Source organism: Cloeon dipterum, chromosome 4 (assembly GCF_949628265.1).
Source record: "Cloeon dipterum chromosome 4, ieCloDipt1.1, whole genome shotgun sequence".
Classification (NCBI taxonomy): domain Eukaryota; kingdom Metazoa; phylum Arthropoda; class Insecta; order Ephemeroptera; family Baetidae; genus Cloeon; species Cloeon dipterum.
In genome coordinates this window covers 18,212,392-18,234,049 of record NC_088789.1, presented here as the reverse complement: position 1 = coordinate 18,234,049, position 21,658 = coordinate 18,212,392, and the positions used below count along the sequence as shown (strand labels likewise).

At 41.5% G+C, this 21,658-nt stretch overlaps 1 protein-coding gene across 5 annotated transcripts in view; it reads left to right on the top strand.

Annotated features, from left to right (window-relative positions):
• The window catches only part of spri (sprint), a 123,361-nt gene that overhangs the window by 98,258 nt on the left and 3,445 nt on the right, over positions 1 to 21,658 (top strand). For all 5 annotated transcript variants that reach the window (XM_065491595.1, XM_065491597.1, XM_065491596.1 and 2 more), the window contains 6 exons: positions 10,692 to 10,989; positions 18,416 to 18,634; positions 18,794 to 18,981; positions 19,080 to 19,171; positions 19,826 to 20,893; positions 21,144 to 21,605. In XM_065491595.1, coding sequence (XP_065347667.1) covers positions 10,692 to 10,989; positions 18,416 to 18,634; positions 18,794 to 18,981; positions 19,080 to 19,171; positions 19,826 to 20,893; positions 21,144 to 21,605 — 2,327 coding nt within the window. The remainder of the gene's footprint in view (positions 1 to 10,691; positions 10,990 to 18,415; positions 18,635 to 18,793; positions 18,982 to 19,079; positions 19,172 to 19,825; positions 20,894 to 21,143; positions 21,606 to 21,658) is intronic.

Genomic DNA, 21,658 nt, shown 5'->3' with positions numbered 1-21,658 from the left:
TTAAACAAAGAGAAGGTAACTTTCAGATGGAATTGCAAATTTTTAACTTGATTCCACAGCTATTTAAAAAAATTGCATCTAGTCAGGAATAAATTCCACAATATTTAAAATTGGAATTTTAGCTTTGAATTTTAACGTCTAGATTATGCACATTTTAAAGAAAACATTAATCCAGCTTTGAAAAGATACAAGCCGATGGAAAGGTCTTTGTTCCGATAATTTAGGAAATTATCACTCCCGTTGTCATTCTCATCAATACAATTTGGAATTTAATGTTTTTGAGCAATACAAAAAAATCATAAAATGTAGAAAAAAGGTTTCAGTTAAATATGAAAATTATTGGCAATAATTTAAAGGCTCTTCAGTCTTAAGTGTTAGCGAACAATTTAAATTTAGAAAATTCCAACGAATCCAGATTCAATCCCAAAAATATCATCGCTCAATATTTCCCCAGAATGCAGTAAATTCAATTCTGAAGTCGCTCACCGTTTGAAATTTCTAATTATATTTCCTGATCAAAACTTTACTATTTTCTCCGAGTATTGCATAATGCAGACTTCACTCTGTTACAGCCAAGTAATATTTATTGCGATACTTACCGCAGACAAACTGCAGCTTTCGCAGCGCGAATGCAATCGTTTTGCCCATTCGGGCGTGGAGAACAAAGAAAGAAAAAATCAATCGCAGGCAACAGGAGAGCACTTCTCCATTGCCGTGTGCATTCAATCAGACCATTCGCCATTATTCCGCGTTCACCCCTTTTGTTTCGCCGGCGAGCGCCGCGATCCATCTCTTTCGCCGGCAGTGTATATGGATAATCGTCTAGCCTGCACTTATCTCGCGCAAACACAAATGGCTCGGGCATGCACCGCTGCATCGCTTGAAGAGCTCGTTATTTGCACTGCGATGATACCACCGTGTGCGCAGCTTTAACTTTTAAAGCTGGCACCGGCGTCTGTGTTTCCAAAAAGAGCCACCCGCATCGATATTGTGCATCTCTGCACGAAACAAATTATGGCCCTCCTGACGGAAAAAGCAGGCCTTGAGTGGAACTAGATTAGCTTTTTCCGAGAGTGGCGTTCAAGTGCCGTCGAGAGGTGTTCTTTGATGTGCACATTGCATGCTCCTTTGCAGACTCGAAATTTAATTTTCGTTTGACAAAAAGAAGCTATTGCCACCGAGAGAAAACGTCTGCAGCAGTCTGGTGTCTGTTCTCGAATTATTGTTAAAACGGCACGCCTGCTGATAAGCTGCTACACTTGTCAGCAGCACCAAGATGTGTGTTTCTGCTCTTGAGTCATGTTGATAAATATAAAATGAGAAGTTGGTTAAAATAAAACAGTCGCATGTTGAATGAAAGTTGGAATTAAAAAATGTTTCCTCCTTGAACAGAACCACAGTCATGGGATATTCTTCCTGTTTCTGTCGAGAACCACACAGACGGATCTTGAAAATCCTCAAATCACGATTCCTGAATACTGCTGTTAACGGATTTTGCTTATTAAATGTGTCACGGTGTCACCACACATCAGTGTTTGGTTGCATCCAGGCCCAGTTGTGAAAAGAGACTGATAAAGCGTGACGTCAATAAACAAAAACATTTCCGACAGCCAGCTGAACGCGTCGGAATTGCAGCACGGATAAAAAGAAATGAAAAAAACATAGTCGGCGCGAACGATTATCTCATAATTATGAACGAATCTGCGCATCATTTTCAAAATTGTTAATTCATTTTGTGCTGGGATTTTAATCCTTTCAAAGAACTGTCGTCGGAGAAAACTCATAATTTGCCGAGGAAAATAACAAAGGGATTTAATTATCGCTTTGGCAACGTTAATTCCAATTTAATTTGTGCTGAACCATTCCGCCTTCTTGTGCTTTTGGGTCAGATGCGAGTGATTGATGGCGGCATGTTGTAATCTAGCGTGGAAACAGCAGCAGCTCTCACACAAAAATTGAGCCGTTTCTCCCCAATGGAGAAGAAACCCATAAGACAACAAAAAGAAACCCTTTTTCCTAAAGCAACAGCCACACTCTCAGTATCGTGGAGACAAAAACGGCCAAATGGCCACCAAAGTACACACAATAAAGCATCTGGTAGTGACTTCGCACAAGTTTCGGCGCTTGTCTTTTTTATCCCGGGGAGAAAACCGCGGCGATGGACAAAATCTCTCCTTTTGTCGGGTAAAAAGCGCACTCATTATTCCAGTACTCACTCAGCCAAAAGAGAGTGAGCGCACGAGACGATTTGGGTCACTTTTTCGTTGAAATGCATCACCTGCAGCAGCACACGCGTGGGCTCGAATGAATTTGAATACAAGCCGTGGGATCCACGTGCAGTGAAAGTCAAGAGCATTGTTACGTTAACAGGCCTCGATTTAGGGCCCGTCAGATTGTGTGAAGATAATAAATGCCGTCTGCCCACACGCGAGGATGAATGCACTCGCTGACAAGGGACTCAAAAGAACGAGACACCTCATAATTTCCAGTCCTTTTGCGCTTTCCTCCGAGATCACCTGGCGGACGTTGATTGAAAAAATAATTAGCCCTGGCGACCGCTGTATGGAGCCGGCGGCAATTGTACCGCTCGTTTGGATACGCACACACTTCCGTTCGTTCCAATATCGGTCTGTTTGTGTATGAGTTGCATGCAATTTCGGTGTCACCGAGTGAATGAACCCAAACCGAATAGCAGCGGCAGCCGCCACCGCAGCAGCGATTAAAAATTAACATGCAGCTGACGCTCCATGGATCATCAAAAAGAGCCGCACCGCTGGTTCTCTACTGTCGATTTTTAATTGCACCTTGCCGCTATGCGATTTCCTGGAAGAGTATTTTGCTTTCAAACTTCCCAACAAAATTATTTTTCTTGGATTTCATATAGTTGTGGTGACAACCCATAATTATTTATAATTTATAAAGGATCATTGATTTAATTTGATTTTGAAAATAGCTCTTTGATTCTTGATTAGATAAATTTTTATTTAAATTGATAGAATGGTATAGTATTCACCTTAGGGTGTTTGAGAGAGTGAAGTACTTGATTAGTTAGAGTTAGCATCAATCCTGAAAACGTACTATTTTCTTAGTATTTAAAAAAATCCAACATCCAATGAATGCAGATGCACTCGAGGTTGTTATAATTTTTCTGTTGAGTTGGCCTATAGCGAGCCGCATTTTTTCCGTACTTCTATACAGATGTTTCCTGCTAATCTGTATGTGGACCAAATTCAGTAGCTAAAATTAAACATATATGAGATAAAATGTTGACAATCGAGATTGGTTTTTAAAATTTCAACATGAATATTACAATATAAAGAGTTAAATCAAAAATTAATATTCATCCTGATGTCAACATTGGAAAAACAACGTTACGTATTGCTTCATCCATTGATACTGCATGGCATACTTTTTAATCCAGTGTATATTTAGATATAACTAATTCCGAAATAGAGCATGCAATGTTAAAGGTTAAGGGACAGATGATATGTATCGTTGTTTTATGACAACATGACGATGAAAAGGTATGAAATTGCTGCAGTTAAAAATTTGTTAATAAATTAATGAATAAGGGCCATAACCACAACTTAAAGCAGGAAATTTCTATACAAATATTGAAAATAACCAACAATATGCATTTAATTTAAAAAAAGACTCATTGAATGATCCATAAAATATTCAATATAAAATATATTTACAAAGCTACAATCCTGAACGGCTGAATTATTGGGAAAAATTGGAAAATAACCAAGAATTGCAATGCAAAAAATGTCTGTCTCTGGAACACCTTGCGGGACAAATTGAATTTACACTTTCCCGACAAGCACGGGAGATAACGTGATTTGCGCACTCGACGTGATTCGACCTGAGGTAAACGTCGCGCGCATAAAAATCCCCTCGCCGACCGGAATATGCGTGATGTGAATAACCCTTTTATTGAATGCACAATCGGTGGTTCTTTCAGCTCGAGTGAGCCATTGAACAGGCGCCCTTTCCAGCTCGCCAACGCATTTTCCCCCGAACGTGCCTGCTCAGCAATAATAACATTATTCGAGCAGGTGTCTTTCTTTGACTCTCCTTTGTCCGTTCACTTGCGCACCAACCGAGCACATACTTCATAATTAAAAACTTCCTCCGCTCAAGTAAGTGCCGTCAGCGATTTATTTGGCGAGTTGGCACGTTGCCGATAAGCCTGCTCCTTATTTGGCCGCCGAGGCACGAAACGACTGCTCTGCACACACAAACAGTTTAGAAATTATATAGTCCGTGTTACTTTTACATTCGGTTTCGCTCCTATCTATATACGCACCAAAAGCGAAACATCCCCGCCTAGGGGATGAGCACCGCCGTATCGCGCACGCACGGGCACCCTCTCCTTTTGCTGGTGTAACCATCCCGAAGTCTATTATCTGGATCAAAACTTTTTCGATATATGTTCGGCTTCTTTTAATATGACGCCGGCACAAAAGAAAATCAACCGCGCACGCCTCTTTAGCTTTTATATACTGAAAGCCACGCACAACAAAACCCTTAATGGACTATTTTTTCGCCACACTTCACTCTTCCTCGAAAGGAAAAGCTGTGCTTAAGAGAGGAAAATTTTCGCCTCCTACTTTAAATTTCGATATAAAAAATTCAAAGTTAGGATGGGATAGGCCTCGCACGAGCAGCTTCTCCTTTTCAAGAAACTCCTAATCACCTCTGTGGACCAATTAAATCTGAAATGCAGCTCAGGCCGAGAGTGCGACTCATTTGGTTCTGCCCAGCAGCGGGAGCCGCCGATTCCCACACACTCACGTCCCGCGCCATTTTTTGTCTTAATTTGATGTGTTTCACCTTCAGCAAGGTCCTTCTTTGATTTCCTGTTATACATCGGTCAAAATTGCTTGCCGTTTGTGCGTCCGTGCTTTTATTGATTCCCAGCAGCTTTTAGACTCGAGCTGTGTGGTCAGCCAAATATGGACGAATGCCCGATACCATCATTAAAAGCACTTTGCTTCCCAAACAAGTTTATGGCAAGCTTTCAACCATTGGTAGCAGCATTATCATTTGCTTCTAATAATGCAGTTATAAATTTACAACCTCCATTTACAAAGTTGTAATTGGGATGTTGCTCAAACATAATTTAGATAGCTTTTATTTAATTTATTATTAATGACAAAGATACTCTTAAGATGCTTATTAAATTCATTTAACCAAACCTGAAGTAAACTTAGTAAAAGTCCGGTAGTATTTTATTTGACAATATTAGAGTTGATTAATGAAACAAAAAATTTCAAAATTATTAAAATATACAGTTTTTGTTCAGCTTATGTGTTTAGGTTTGCGGAAAATATTCAATTAGACGAATTGATGGAAACGTCATTTTTTACGTTATGAATTTTTCAAAATGACCAAAAATGGAGCTATATACACGTAATTATTTAATAAAGTTTAATAAGCCCCAGCGATTGTTGTTGAAAGTGTTTGAATTAAGACAAAGAAAGAAATACACACACAGGTTTAATATTTAAATTTGAGAAAAACTGAATGGTTTGATCTATTCTGTGTGGAAAACTAATTCTGGTTGGAGTCTGAATTAAGTAAATTATCTCCACAGTTAAAACTAAGCATCATAACATATCCTATAGTTAGAACAAAGCTTTCCTAATAAAAAAATTAAAATTTTCTTTTAATTTATTGAATTCCTTTTCGTTTTTTTGGGATGGAATCCATTCCCCTATATACACGTGACAAAATTCCAGCCATACTTTGAGCGCTTCTAAAACGAAACTGAAGTGGCAGCTCTTGTCGCAGCAAGAGTGGAGACAGGCTCGCAGACTTTGGAAAAAGCGGTCGTGAGGCCACTTGAAAGGACGCTCAACCCCGTGATCCGTGGCTTTGAAGGTGACACCCCCGCTAAACGATCATTACGCGGAGCAAGTTTAACAGCTACGCGGCACATTTGACTGCGTTTCGGGCTGAAATAACAGAGTACAGCTCCAGTTTCACCGCTCGCACACAGACATAATCTGTCCGGCTCAGGTGACATTCACACGCGGAATGAGCATTGTGCTCAAATTCGGAGGAAAATGCGTGAAAACTCGGAGCCGTGAGACGTCGGCTTTAATAATCGCGCCGCCGCCGATCAAATTAATGGGCTCGTGAGTGCTGCTCCAGCTCGCCAAGGATGAAATGAATTATTTCCAAGATCCATTTCGGATCAATCCAGCCCATTAACAGTCGCTTTCTACGTTTTTCGGTGGATTTAAGAAGGAAGTAGAGTGAGTCTTTTCTCCAAATGATATATATTTCAAGTGAAGCAAGGGCGTAGATTAATTTCTTATGAGGATGTGTTGTGATGCTATTCGGGCATTACGTTCTCATTGAAAATTGAGAGCCTCAGTGAAAGTTGTTAATATTTCGAAACATGCACAAGGGAATAAACATTTTGCGTCACACGTTAAATCGTATTTAAATACAAGTGGTTTAGTAATGACCTTTTTGATATTGAATGTTAACCTCTTTGCAAAAACTTTGCTTTTCCCAAATGTGCTGTCTGTATTCTGTGCTAATTCCTCGGATTTTTTTTGTATAGCGTGGACATTTGATTGCACATCCTCTCCGTCAGTTTAGATTCACACAATCGGCCTTCAAATGCAGCGAAGCATCTCGCTCGTTCAGTGCCATCCCCGTTCACCGGCCGACCAGACATATTTTATTGGAAATACATTTTTCCGAATAAATCCGCAGCGAGCTTCCTGCATAAAGCAGCAGCAGCAGTCCCACGTCGGTGCTTTTGCCAAACACTCGAGTTCTCTGGCCGTCCTTTGTTTCTGTTTTTCTCTGAGAATCCCAATTCTGCTCAGCTATACACGATCAGTTGAGCGAGGTGCTCTCTATTCCCGCGGGCTTATCGGAGCACTATCTGCGAGGCTCCATCATCATCGCTAAATAAACAGCCTGTTCGATGTGCTGCTTGCCTGGTAAATAATGTATCATATCTCTTTTCGGTGCTGTGTTTCCACTCCAACCTGAGCAGCCAGCTCTTTTTGTTCATCACACCAGCTTGAACAATGAGGCCAGAGCGAGACGAACGTCTTGCCCAAGGATACGGTTAATTTTTCAAAAAGACCTCGCATGCAAATGGATATTGGTTTAAGTTTCAATACGATTTATAGCCTGAAATTAAAAGCAAACTTTAAGTAATTAGCAAAAAACAACGCCTCAAACTCAAGGTCATTTCATCAATAAACAGATTCAGCTGTGCACGACGGACGGGTGCTCTGATGCAGTTTGTGCCCAGTGCTTTTGTACTGAGTTTCAGGGTCACAGCTGAAACAGTGGCAGTAAAAAACCGAGAGTCCGCGATTAATCAGTGCAAATAGCTCAAAACTCTTTCGACGGGCAATGCCTGGCTAACTAGTGTGAAGGTTGAATTCCGTGCATTCTGCTCCCGTGTACCACGTACAATAGGGAAGCGACGCTGCCGCTGATGAGGTAGTTTGCGGTTTGGCATCTCCCAAAGACGATGCTTTTTGCTCGGGGATTCTCCGCATTCACTGGCCGCAAAACAGTTTCAGGAAAAGGCAATGATACTCTACCGGCTGCACGAGGTGTTAAAATTTTATTGTTTCTCCAAGCAATCTATAATTATCCTTTAAAAAGCAGTGTGCACCGAATACCGCTAGTTCAAATTAGTGCTGGTTAAAAAATAAATATTTAAGGCCAATCCAATGGTGCGCATACTTCAAATGGCGTCCAAGGTTAAAATAAATGTCAAAAATACACAGCATATCATAGATTCTCGAAATTTTTATCATTTAGAACACCAACAGCTTAAAACTACATTAAAATTATAGGTAAAGTGCATGATTAATTAATGAAATTATTATTCTTGTATGAGGCAGCTTGTCATGTCACATTTTTTTTTCAATTCGGCAAATGGTAAATATTCGTTCACATTGCTTCTTGGTGAGATCAAAAGCATCAAAAAATGATATGATAATCTAAAATATAGGAGAAAATTTAATACAACAATATACATTTGAAATAAATTAAGCAATTGGTTTTACTTGTTGATTGACAAGTGAGTGAAATGATAAGCAATCATTTGCTCTAGATTAAACACCTGTGACGAAAATAAACTCGACCTTCTCGAACAATGAACTGCAATTTTTGCGTATTCAGCCCGCGACCGAACGTACTGAGAAAGGAGTTTAAACAATGCACCGGGTCAATCGCGTGGCTTGCAACTGTACTTGTAGCAAAAAATGAGTGACACTAACTTGTTCGATTGACGTGATTAAAAAGTCGCGCCGTCGCGACTAATCTGCCGCGCGCCGCTGCGAATAAACGAGCTGCTGCTGCTGCAACCTGGCCACAATGGCGAGGTCGGCCGTGACTTTAGACCCACATTTGCGCCGATTCCCAACAGCACACACACATAACCCTTTCCCCAGTCAACCGAGCGTATTTCAGCCAGAAAATAAATAGCTGTATATTTGCAGGCCGCACTCGCAAAGTGTCTCGCTCGCTCGTGTGTGCTGCCCGCATTACTTTTTGTATTCCCCAAAGCGGCGTCGGATTTGTTGTTCCGTTGCTCTCTGGCACGAGCTTTATAGCTTTTGTTTTGTGTGGTTTTAGCCCCGGGAAACACTATGCCGTGCGATAGTTTTGGAAGAATTCGCATTTGCCATGAATCCGCGGATATCTGTGACATTGTTCAACGAGCAAAAAATAAGGACAAAAAGTGTCAAAGCTTTTACACACGCTCTCCCACTTAAAATTGATATTTTTTGAAGAAACGTTGATTTATTGGAATCCTTAAAAGTCCAACCAACTTTTAAAATATTATCCGCTGGTTCTTCTCAGCTTAGAGGTCAGCTCTTTTGTTAATTACATAGTGATAACTTTTGTCCCTTTTCATTTGAAAAGATATCATCAATTCCAGAATTCCCTTTTAAACAAATTATATAGCATTATCGTCAAGTAGTAAAGTCATTTAAAAACTGAAGCAAATTAAAAGCACCGTCGATAACAGTTGGCAGCCTTTCAAAAAGTGGCGAATTTCACGCGACTGCGATTGTTCTCTATCACTCCCCTCGAGCAATAGCTCAATTTATTCAGCTCACCCGCCTGCTGCACCAACTAGAGAGTCGAGTCAATAAAATACATACCCTCGCGCAGTGCACAGCTTGCCGTTCATGGGTCGAGCTAGCGTGTGTTTCCGAACGATAAGCGCAAAAGCGTCACCAGATTAAAACGCACGCCTGTATTTTCAATGGCGTAATGAGCCCGAGAGGGAATTCGTCCAAGGGGCCGCAGACGACAGACGACAAATGATGACTCCCAATAACGCCGGCCAGGCACACTAACAGCGCCGCATGCGTTTTATTATTTCATTATCCAATCTCAGTGACGTGCCGCTTCGATTCGGCGAACGCGATTGGCGTGATATAATTCATCATTTTCCATTTCACCGGCTGTGCGTTTACCGAGTGAGTCACACATTCGCAAAAGGGGGTGGTCGGTGGACGTGTGAGTTTGACTTTTGGACCTTTGAAAATGTCAAATGATTGTATGCAATCGACCTTTTGCGTAGCATTAATTATCATAGAGTGCATTTGGTTTAATCAATTATAATCTTCAAAGGGGTGTATTTATGATATAGATTTGAACAAAAATTAATATACTTCGTCAATTAATATTTTGTTCATTGCGATTGATGATGACAGCAGCAATAAATGATACAAATCAGCAGGGAAATTGAAGACATATTCAGTCACTGTGAAGACTCAAAAGATCGGTTGTTGTTTATTCTAGACCCTGTGATTGATCCCGCGTAATACACACAACTTTTGCAAGGCTTCAGCGCCATTCATACATTCGGTAATTCGATCAGTTTTTATTTCACCGCGGCTGCTCTCGAGCTGCTAACCAAATTACATTAGACAGGAAAATCACATTCAGAAAATATATACCTCTCGTTTCGGAGCTGACTTTCCTTTCCCCTACGCAAGAGCGGTAGAAAAGTAGCAGCAGCCCTCAAATTACTGGAATATTCTCTCTCTCTGGCTCAACGCGTGGAACACGCGAAACCCCTGGCGTAATAAATTTAATTTGAAAGTTTGCGACTCTTCTGCGTGCTCCACTGCAATCAAAAGCAGCCGCAAAAGCGAAATATACTCGCACTTTTCTGTGCTGCTGTAAAAGAGACGTCAAACCGGCTGAGTCAACAATCATGCACATTTTTCAGATTCCTAACCATCCAGATTTGTCTGCAACCATGTTATAACTGAAAAAAGATGCCCAGAATATTATTTAAATCACTCTGACTTATTCTAAAAGTTCTGATTAAAAAAATGAGGTATTTTGTGGTATCAATTTGAACATCAATCATATAATATAGCTACAAAATTAAAATTTCCAAAATTTCAATTTATTATGATTTATTTTCATGATTTAGATCTTTTGAAGATAACTTACGGTTATTATTTAAAAATAATATGCTGTCAGTTGGTTGTACTTAGAAGTCTTCGATCTAAACTGGCGTTATTGCGCATAGGTTTTTAAACATTAGGTGCTAACTAATTAAAGACGAAAAAGTTTTTAAAATGAAATGATATTAATGTATGTATAAAAAAATTATTTGTTTAGTTTATATTTTTGTTTTTGCAATTTGTCTAACTTCTTTAAAATTGTTGTTTCAGAGGTGATGCCTTCCTGGAGCCGTATATGCAAGGATTGGGCCCGTCGCGGGAGTCGCCGCTGCTGAAGCTGGACGCAGACACGGACTACGATGATGACGAAAACAATCGACCGCCGACACCACTGCACGCGCCCGTGGCAGCACCGAGGATGTTCCGCGGTGCGTCTCCGCCGCACGCCACGCTGCTGCTGCACGAGGCGCAACCCGCTCAGCTCATATCCGAATCTGCAAAGTTCAAGTTGATCGACCTCACGCACCGCGACAGCGACGTCACTGTCGCTACGTCTTTTTCCACACAGGTCAGTAATATTACACTCATTCATGTTTGTTTATTATCATTTAAAATATACAAAAAAGTACACAAACACATAAGAGAAAAAAATTTAATGGGGAAAAAGTGAGAAAGGGCACCATTTCTAACAAACACCGTGTTAAGACTTTCCTCTGGAGAGCAAAACCGAAATGAACCCAAATATAATAGGATTATTTGCAGAATTAACAAGAATTACAGCAAAAATATCAATGATAATGAAAGGAAACTCTCGCCATACTGATTGTGATTGTAAACAAACAAATTAACTAAATCACCTCTCTGATGACCTGCCAACAGATTCATTTTGCAATTTTGGCTTGCGCTCATCATTAATTTCGATCATATAATTCGATGCTGTGAAGCAAATTGATTATTCCATATTTTATCTTATCGCTCTCAGAGATGAAGTTTATAAATATTTTGATTGATAGCCAAATGTTTGAAACATTTGTTCTCGCAGCAGGGGCTTTGAGGGTTCAATCTATTCAAACATTTGATTAAAACTTGTGCCACTTGGAACATCAAACAAAAGAAATTTAACTTTGGCCCGGACAATTAAGTGCAGCCCATTTAGGTTCAGAAAATATTTTCTACATTTAAGAGGACAAAGTCAGTATAACTTCAAAATGAGCAAAGCAGCACTGCAACTGATTGCCTGGCAATCTCAATTCTATACCACAAGCGTCACTTTTTGTAAAACACTCCTTGCAGTAGCGCTATAGTGTTTGCTTTTTACATGGTCGTTAAGCGTGTAGACGCGCGGAGATTGGAAACACGAGATTATTAAAGTGAGTTTCATCATCGCAGGCAGTGGCACACTCGCCAGAGAAAATGTCAAAGCGTGTGGTGCAGCGCGTCGGAAATTTATGATCGCATCAGCGGCAGCGATCATTTATTTCCACGTAGGCGCGCCTTCTGCATCAGACACACGCACCATAGCATTCTATTGTGTGTGTATTGGTGCAGGAGCGGGGAAACGGCATCGCATCCTCTCGTTCTGATAATGATGATGACGATGCTGGCACGCTGCAAGCGATATAAATCAAAAACGAAATTTTGGAAAAGCGCAACGACTCAGCGACAGCTTGCCAATATGGACTTGTGTTGCACGCTGTGAACGTTTAATGAACTCTCGGCGTCGTAAATGGCTATGCAAATTGAATTGGTCTGAAATTTTTTTAATTAAATGGATTTAGTGTTTCTTCATTTTTTGATACTAATCGTTATCTTGTTCATACATAAAATTCAAATAAATTTGTTAAATTAATGCTAAAATTCCAAATTTAATTGAATAAATTCTACATCTTGCACAATTTTTTGAATTATTTTAACATCGCCGTACAATCTGGGGAAAATTTCTCACCCTATCTAGAGAATAAATTTCCCATTTAACATCTCATCAATAATTAATTATCTAGCTCTGTGTGTGAATTAAGTGTTCTAGGTTAAATTATTCTCTCAAAATATCTCAATCAATTTTATGTAGGAGTAAACAGCTACTTTGAAAGCACGAAGGCTAAATTCCACACTAAGTGCTACCACCTGTCGACAATAGCTGTGCCTCATTGGCTGAAAAATTGTATTTCAACAACGTTTAATTAATTGTTCCACAAGTTGTTACCACGCAATAATAACTTGCAACCTCTTCACCTCAACAGTTCAATGCTTTCCAATAAGCTAAAATTATTTACCTTCATAATCAAACGAGTTAATAGCCCGTGCAGAATCAATACTCTCTTCCCCAATCCACCAGACATGATGTTTGGCCATGTTGATCGTAAATATCAGTTAACCGGAGCACTCGATATGATATAATTAATTTCCCAATCCCGCTGAGAAAACTCTCGACATCGGTAGAGAGGTTAATTCGAGTAGACGCGGCTGAATAAAAAGGAGGCTGGCTCGAATTACGTGAAGGAAGCAATGAGAGCAGCACTCGAGTGAAAGTGCACGCTATATACACAAGGAGGCGTATTAAATTTAATGCCCGCTCATCTCCGTACGTAAGATTTTTACATAATAACGAGATCGCTTTAATGCGACGCGATATTGAAACGCACAAGGCTTGAGCAAATTAAACCTCGTTTGAATGAAAGGTGCTGCTTAAAAACCTTGGTGGTGGTTAAACACGTATATTATATTGACTCTCGCATTGAAATTCAGCGTCTGGCTTTCTAAACCACCGGTTTTTTTGCTCGGCAAGTGTGAGTTTTACAGCTCCCCGTCATATTTTGACGTCTGGCTAATGTGATTCAGCTTTATTCGCGTGTGTGGCAAGAAGTCCAGAATGAAAACATAGAGTCGAGGGCCTTATTTGGTTATACTTGTCGGCGCTATTTTTTTCTCACGTGAACTCAAGTGCTCAAAAATGAAATTTACGGAGAGCCGCACTGCTACGAAACTCAATTCACCACGCACCTTGTCTGGAATAAGTAATCAGGTCACGCGAGCTTGCTTTTCAACTCTGTAATCAATTGAATTTTCTCCTTCAATCGACCGACAAATCGGTTCGTAAATAATTGCACTTTTCCATTTCACACTCATTTGTGTGTTCCTCTTTGTGTTGCGAGTCGCGCCCTTAATTGCACTTGCACACATTCCCGTCGTCTGCTAATAATAAATGTATTCGACACAAACAATGTAACGTGCCTTTGCCTCGCTCTGTGTTTGTGTGTACACACTGAACACACACTGCCGCGGCAGAGCCCATTAACAACCGAGAGATGCACATGCTCTTAATTAATTGAAACCTCTAATTATGAAAACATGCTTTTAAAACTGTCGCGTACTTAAGTAAAGTACGTTTAAGCAATTGCTCACGAGCAATACATTAAATCTCCATTAATTACTTGGGTTGATTATGCAATCCTTTTAGCTAGATTCAAATAATTGTTAATTATTAAGCCCATTGATTATTAAAACTCAATTAGAGGTCAACCTGATTTTTCTTGAACTGGATCTACCTCTAAATTACTACGTGATGTTTAAATCGCCTCTCATTTAGTTGGCGCGTGATTCACATTTCATTAACTTTTTCTAATTAAAAATATTCTACTTTTTTTATTAATAAGGACCAAGGCAATACCTAACTCATTAATAATTAGGTGCTGCTTAATGCTTTTAATAATTTGAACGAAACAGTAAATAATGGAAACGTTTTAACGAGATAAAGAAATCACTGACACTTGTCAGTGGGAAGCGACACGAGTAATCAGAGGTGAGCCTTTCTCTCATTATTACAGGCGTCAAATGTTTTATCTTGCAGCCAGCATGTCTTTTGCTCCGACGTGTCTGTAATTGAATTCTGAATAGAAACATTTTGGGGTGAAAAAAGGGTCCGAGGGCCGCCTACAAATGACCCGTATTAAATGTATCGTCACCGTGGCCACCATCAGATAAAACAACCCCTACAAATAATGGCCGTCATGGCCGGTAGTAATACCGGGAGCATGGCTGCAATTTATGGTCGGTTGCATACATATTCTCCCGCCGGCCGGAACAATTGGAGAACGAAAACAAAGCTGGAACAGCGAATGTGCGCGTTACACACGTATACTATTCGGACTAGCCGCGGCTTTATTGAAAAGTCTGGCAGCGCAGGAAAAGTAAGATGAATGCATTTTTTCATCGGGAACAAAAACGTTTGGACCGAGAGGATGGCGTTTTATTCAAATGCATCTGCTGCCAGCAGATAAATTGCACCGCTCTTTGTATTCATGCAAGAGACAATGGAAGTGAAGGAAAAGCGAGCGTCACTCCTATTCTAGCCAGACGGTGAACTCTTAGATATGAGAGGATTGCGAAGAACCAAAAAAGTTTCAAGCCGAGGGGGATTTGCATCACGTAATGACTGACTGCCTTCAAATGAAAGTCTAATTTATGCTGGGAGAGCTCTATCGACCAGGATTCTTTTGAAAAAAATACAAAGTATAAAAATAATTAGGGGTTTGAAAAAGTGTTTTTCTTAAAGGTACAAATAGAATGTTTGAGATTACCTTGAAATTTATATTTCTTGTGAAAATAATTGTGAAATTTATTCTTTTGATATTTTGTTTAATATGCAATGATCGAAAATATTTTATTCATGAGTATCTCTGTTCCATCCCTAATCACTTGGTGCAAATGCAAATGAATTTCAATCGCAAACTTGACGCTCATTGTGATTCAAATACAAATTAACGGCGACCCTTTTTTGCAAACACCCGAGTCGCAATCAGCGGGAGGCCTCTCTTTCTCTTTCCCTCTCCAACGGGAATAAAAGACTCGCAAAAATGCTGCAAAAACGCCCCTGCCGCGGAACACGCACGCCACTCGAAACTCCAATCTGCACGCGGTGTACTCGGCGGCGGCACATTCGCGTAATTGCGATCTGAGCACAAAAGAAGCGAGTAGTCTGTCGAGCAAATTATGGGAGGAAAGTGAAAATAGAGCGCGCGAGAGAGGGATCTGCCGTCAGTGCCCGCCGCTGCGCTAACTCTCACCCCCACATTATTCTCAGGGGTGAGTCATGACCGAGTCGCAAGACGCATGCTGAAAAACCCGCAGAGGGTATTTCTTTTTAATCTCGCATAACTTTATGATGAGAGGGCCAGCACCGCACACCATATCAGCTTTCTCCTCTCTCTCTCTCTCTCTCTCTCTCTCTCTCTCTTGCCGAGTGTGTTGTGTTTTTCCTGTGCCTGCCAGTCGCACACGCTTTGATCTGGCGGCTCGGGGTGCCACCTCGTTCGCCCGAGGATGCTGCTAGAGATAAAGATCGAGCTGCCAGTTTCCAATATAATGTCATCAGCACGCCGGGTATATAACAAGGAGCTGCCCTTATTATGTGATGTCACCAAGAGCTCGAGGATGCTGCTGCTGCTTTTAAGCTTTTAGGCTGCTGAGATTAGAGGGAAAATTGAGCAGAAAGGAGGAAAAGACGCCAACAGATAGCGAATTTCGGACTAACACAGTTAAAGTGCTTTTTCCTGTACTTTTCCTATTAATTCAATGAGCATTCCTAGGAGAAAATAACCAGAAAATAACGTCTGTGGAACTGGGATCTTACGGAGGAAGAGGCCAGCAGTCTGTGCGCGGAGTTGGGCAATAACTTTGCAGGAATTTCTAGTGGAATGCACAACTCGGCAAATTGCCTTTCTAGAAGAAATATTATTCGCTTGAAGTTGTGACATTCATAACTCTCCGGAGCAATCAAACTGTAGGAAATTTCCTTCGTAGAAATTCTAATTACAAAAGCTTCTTAAAAAGACCATTAAAGGCAGAAAGTTTTGGTCTTTTGGAATTAAATAAACGCTCCCACGACGTCAAGTTCTTGCGGACGAACTATAACCGTCTTTCACGATGGAAAAGTGTAATGGAAATAAGACAATGCAAAAAATTTGAGCACTTTTGTGCGGTTGAGCCGGTCGATAAACCGGAAAACCCTCCATCATTCCCGCATGCATAATTCAAGCACGGCAGCGGCAACTCTGAATTTTTAATAATTTTGTTTCGCCGCCACTGCGCTACATCAAAGTTCCATCAATGAATTTTCACTCTCTCCTTTGCCGGCGTCATTCGACCCTTTGGCGAAATTGCCGCTTCTCTGTTCCAACTATATCTACAGCCACGGCGAAATTTCATCACTGCTTCCTTTGATTCTCCAAAATATATAACGCGCGCGCTGCGGCAACCCGGCAAACAGCGGTGGAGTTACATACATACGCAGTCCAATTTCCCTTTCTTCTCAACTTTCGGCAGAGCGCGAGAGTGCAATAATGAGAAGAAGTATCGCTTCCTGCTACCGCCAGTGAACTTTATTTGCTGCTGAGATTTGTGCGTCCCGAGATTTTGCTCCGTTGCGTGCTGCATGCCTGCCTGCTTGTTTCCCATACTCTCTATCGCGCCAGCGGGCTCGGACGAAATTACAAATACGCCGGGAGTAAATTTCCAGCAGCGACTTAGGGTGGCAGACTGCCGTGGCACGCGCCCTTTGTGTGCCCGCCACAGCGTTCGCACGCACTCCCAGAGCTAATGCACTTTGTTGGTCGAACGCTGGAAATCTGGAGCGCGTGGCGATTAGTCGGAAAATGTGCAACAGCCCGCAGAGAGGGCGACCACCGTTCCTGGTATCGCGGCTTGGCCCGATTCTCGGAAAATACTATAATGGGCTCGCACTTCTACGGGTTTAACCCTATCAAACCTGAGGTTTCACGCTATAAATCTGTGCCCTACAAAAAAGGTCATAGAGTTTTGGTTATATCGATTTTAAGTAGAGCCGGGAATTTATGAAGTCTTCCCGACAAAAAAGAATCGGTAATTTTCAGACCGTTTTTGTTTAAAATTTTCTAACAATTTTTCTGCCAATAATTTTATACTTTTTGAGACTTTTGCAATAAAAATGTTTAATTTATAATGTTAGCTTTTGAAAAGAGCTTCGAAGAAGAGTATCAAATTTTCAATATTTACAACGAACCTTGAACCAAAATCCGGAATTTTTCTAGATCTGAATCTTTTCCGAAGCTCTTTAGGTCTTTTCATACCTTACAGCAGGATAAAAAAGTTGTTTCGAAAAATTATCTTTGTAGCACTCGTATAAACCCCCTGTTTCGATTCAAAAACTAAAAACTACAAAATTTTGATTGGAAGCCAAAAAAGTGAATACCTTTGTTGATTACCATCTCAACATGAAATTGGAAATTGGTGTTAGGTTTAAAAAGCATATTTTTTATTTTTTTAAATCCCTTACGTAATAATAGAAGTCTGAAATACATCCTGACACCATGTTTTTTAGGTTTAAAACATTCTTCACAATTTATTTCTTTGTTTTTTCGGCTCCAGTCAGACCCACAGAAATTAAATATTTTACTGTCTCAAATTACCGACCCTAATTTTCTGATATCCTAATTGTAAGTTTGACAAAATCAAATCACCAAAACAACCAACCTTCTGTTCTATCTTGTCTTGACAGTTACGAATGCATTAGATAGATCGTGCACATTAATAAAATTATGTTTATTTTCACGCATGATTAATTTTATGTAAAGAACCCTTGAGCAATGGCGTTGAAGAGAAAAATCGGTGGCGAGATGAACGCGAACTCTTGATCCAGCGCTCCATCACCCGCCCACCTCTTCGGAACACAAACATCCTCCGCTCTATTCACTTGCCTGCTATGTAGAGCTAGAGGAACGGTGCATTTATCAGTTCCTCTTGCCTCATAATTGGATTTTCCTGGTGCTCTCTCTCACTCGCTCGCTCGCGGGGTGATATATAGCGAGAAATAGGAGGCGGCGGTGCGCAATTAAATTTGGAGCCAGCCGTTTGGCGTCCCCTCGCAGATCATGAATCAAACTAGTTTCTCCAAACTCCGACTGGCCCATTATTTTACCAAATGGATATATTTCTGACGACATTTGTATTTGTCCCCACAGAGCGTGAGTGTGCCGCGTGGAATGACCTCGGAGGACGAGGGCGACGACGAGGGAGAAGACGAGGACAGTTGCGACCAGGCGAGTAGCAGCGGTGGCGGCTCTATGGCTCCGTGCGACATTGGTCTGGTGGAGCGGCTCATCAGGTCGCACCCCGTCTGGTTTCTCGCGGGCCTGCAAAGGGCGGGCGCTGTCCACCTCCTGCAGGGAAAGGAAGAAGGGGTAAGATGAATCAAATGTTTTTCAGATAAAAGTAAAATTATCTATGAATTTTGAAATTAATTGTCTCTTAAATGAGGCAGTATAATTACTCAAATTATTCCAATCAAAGTTGACCTGAAAATCCTATTTGAAGTTTAACGAGCTTTGGCCTGTTTTCAGAATTTTGTCGTGCGTCAGTCAAGTCAGGCGGACACAATGGCCATATCTGTGCGACTACCCGCCGGTAAAGGGCCCTACATCGAGCACTACCTGGTCCAGGCCACTAGCACAGGTCAGCTGGCTCTCGAGAGCTCAGAGAACAAGTTCGATGACATTCCTTCCCTCGTGGCGCACTATGCGCAGTGCTGGTGAGACACTTTTTTTCTTATATATTTGATTACTTCACAAAGGCAGTGGAGTGAGAGCGTGTCGAATGGAGTGACTTACTTGCCGCCGGTTGTTTCAGTGATGAACTACCAGTGCAGTTGACACTACCTCGTGCCATCAGAGAAGCCAGAAATAGACAGCAACTCTCCTCACTGGCTCTCTTAGGACAAGGTACATCAAGTTTTTGTTAATTTTTTCCATTTTTCCAACAAACTGGGGAAATAGCACGGGCGAAAATATAAATCGCGAGTAAAAAGATTTAAGAGTCATGTGGTTTAATCACATGATTTTAGTTTCAAAATTATCTTTATTGAGTTCTGTAGGGCTATTTTAGTTAAAATCTTTTTTCGAAAAGTAGAATATATAAAATGTGACACAAATAAAACAGATTTGTATTATATTCGACGAAAACAGGAAGGTAATTTGATGCTTGAATTATTGAACAATCAAATATGTGCTTCTACATCACGTGAATGAAGTAAACGGATATACAACCGGAATTTTCCTCATTTGGTTAAGAGTTTGGTCGTTGATATGAAGAGGAGGAAAGTAAATATTACAATAAGTTAATTCCGCGTGAAAATAAGAGATTTTGAGCAAGTTGTTTTGTTGATTTCATAGTAATAAGTTTTCCAGATTCTACAAAATTTTGCTTACCTAATAAAGGCATCAAAAATTTTCTAAACAAACACCAATTAGATTTCCCGATGTTAATCAATATCTGTATTTTGAATATGTCAAATGACAATGAGGGTTAAATAATTTTTCCTTTAATTACGTATATTATTATACCACCAGAACTAAAATAAAACACTTTATTTCCAGAGTTTTGGCGCTACCCCATGGCAAATCCCCGACCTGAAAGAGGGACGCCGGTCGCAGAAGTGCCACTAACAGCCCCTCAAACAGCTCCCCCTTCGCTGAGGCTGAGCCCACCCTTGAACGCCCCCTCTGAAGAGGAGCCCCCCGTGAAACAGCAAACCCCGAATAGCAGCCAGTCTAGTTTGTGCAGCTTTGGTTCCGGCAGCTGTTCCATCAACAACCTGAGCAACAGCAATCTCAACAACCTGCTGAACAATAACAATGGCAGTGCTTCCTCCTCGCCCCCGAAAGACAACATAGTCCTGAATCTTGCCCCGTTGAAAGAGCCCTCCCCTCCCTCGACGTCAATCCACCCCCCAAAAGCGGCCAGGCCCAACTCCCTGAACCTGCTGCAATCAAACTTGTCGTCAGCCAACAACAGCCCACTGAGTCCCAGCGCCGGAACCCCCTCGGCCAAAAGCAACCCCCCGAAGCCACCTCCGCGGTGGGCGAAACCAAGTCAGAACTTCACTGTGACATCCACGGTGACCTTCCAAGTCACCTCCCCGGCCACAACAACCACCCCCAGAATCGAGGAGCTGAAAACTGAGTCAGTGTTAAGCCCTCAGCAATTCCAGCAAACTTCACTCATCTGCAGCCCCACCGAGAGCAAGGCAGCCACCCCCATCACCGGACACTCGAGCAGGAGGTCCAAGAGGAAAGTCAGCTCCAACAAAGAGTCGTATCATTATCAAGAATCGGACATTCTTGAGTCGCCCACCGTATACTACAGAAGTTCCGTCGCGGACAAGATCAGTGATTACGAAGACATCTGGGGTCCAGAACACAAAATCAAGTCGCCCCAACAGGCTCCCTCGGTCACCCCAGAGTTGCTGACCTTCAAGCCAAGGATTCCTCAAAGCGTTTCAGCCAATGAGCTAAGTGGAGACGACAGGAGACCAGACATTTTGGGCAGCTGTGCTTCCCTAATGGGCAAAAACAACATTGTCAGCCCAGTCACAAGCCCTGTTTCACCCCTCATCATTGAGTCGCCAGTTAGTTCCCCCCTTGATGAGGAGGGAAATAAACCAAGTAAGTGTATTTTTATGTAAAATAGTTTTAAAATATGATTATTATTTAACCCCGCATATATTTAATTACTTTTATGATATACATGATGCTAAAATATTTTAGTTACATGATTTATGACCCACGGTAACATATTTTGATTGTGGGATTAAAAAACATGGTACACAGTAAAACAGAATTGTTGATAACGGCATAAGATTTTATGCCAATAGATAATATTAAAACATTAGGCTATAATAATTTCTATTTCTAGGCGGCAGCCCATTCTATGCGGAGCCAGCCGACGCCATCAGGTTTAATGTGCAGAGACGCAAACCAAGACCTGCGGGCGGCCTACCGCAGCACAGGCAAAGGGTGTTGGCAAGCCACCGCCACTCAGACCCCACCATTCAGCACTCGTGGTGGCCGCCCCCACAGATCAACGGCCGCCAGCACCAGCCGCTGGAGCGCATTGAGTCCTCCGAGGAAATCCACACCGCCGCCAGCGTGGACAATATCTCCATGCTCAAGTCGCCAACAAGCACGGCTTCCACTCCAATGAGCGCCGTCTCGCACCAACATCCTCTAATTGCAATCTCAAATAACCAACTGAGCGCGACGGGACCGGTTAAAATCATGTCAGGAGTGTCTGAGTCTCACCTGGCAGCAATCAAGAGCAGGCAGCAACCAAAGGCAAAGCCTGTGCAGGTCCCAAGAGTTTTGGGCAAAGCAAAAGGTAAAATTTACTTGAAAACAGGAATGTAAAGAAATTATAAATAAATATTTTCC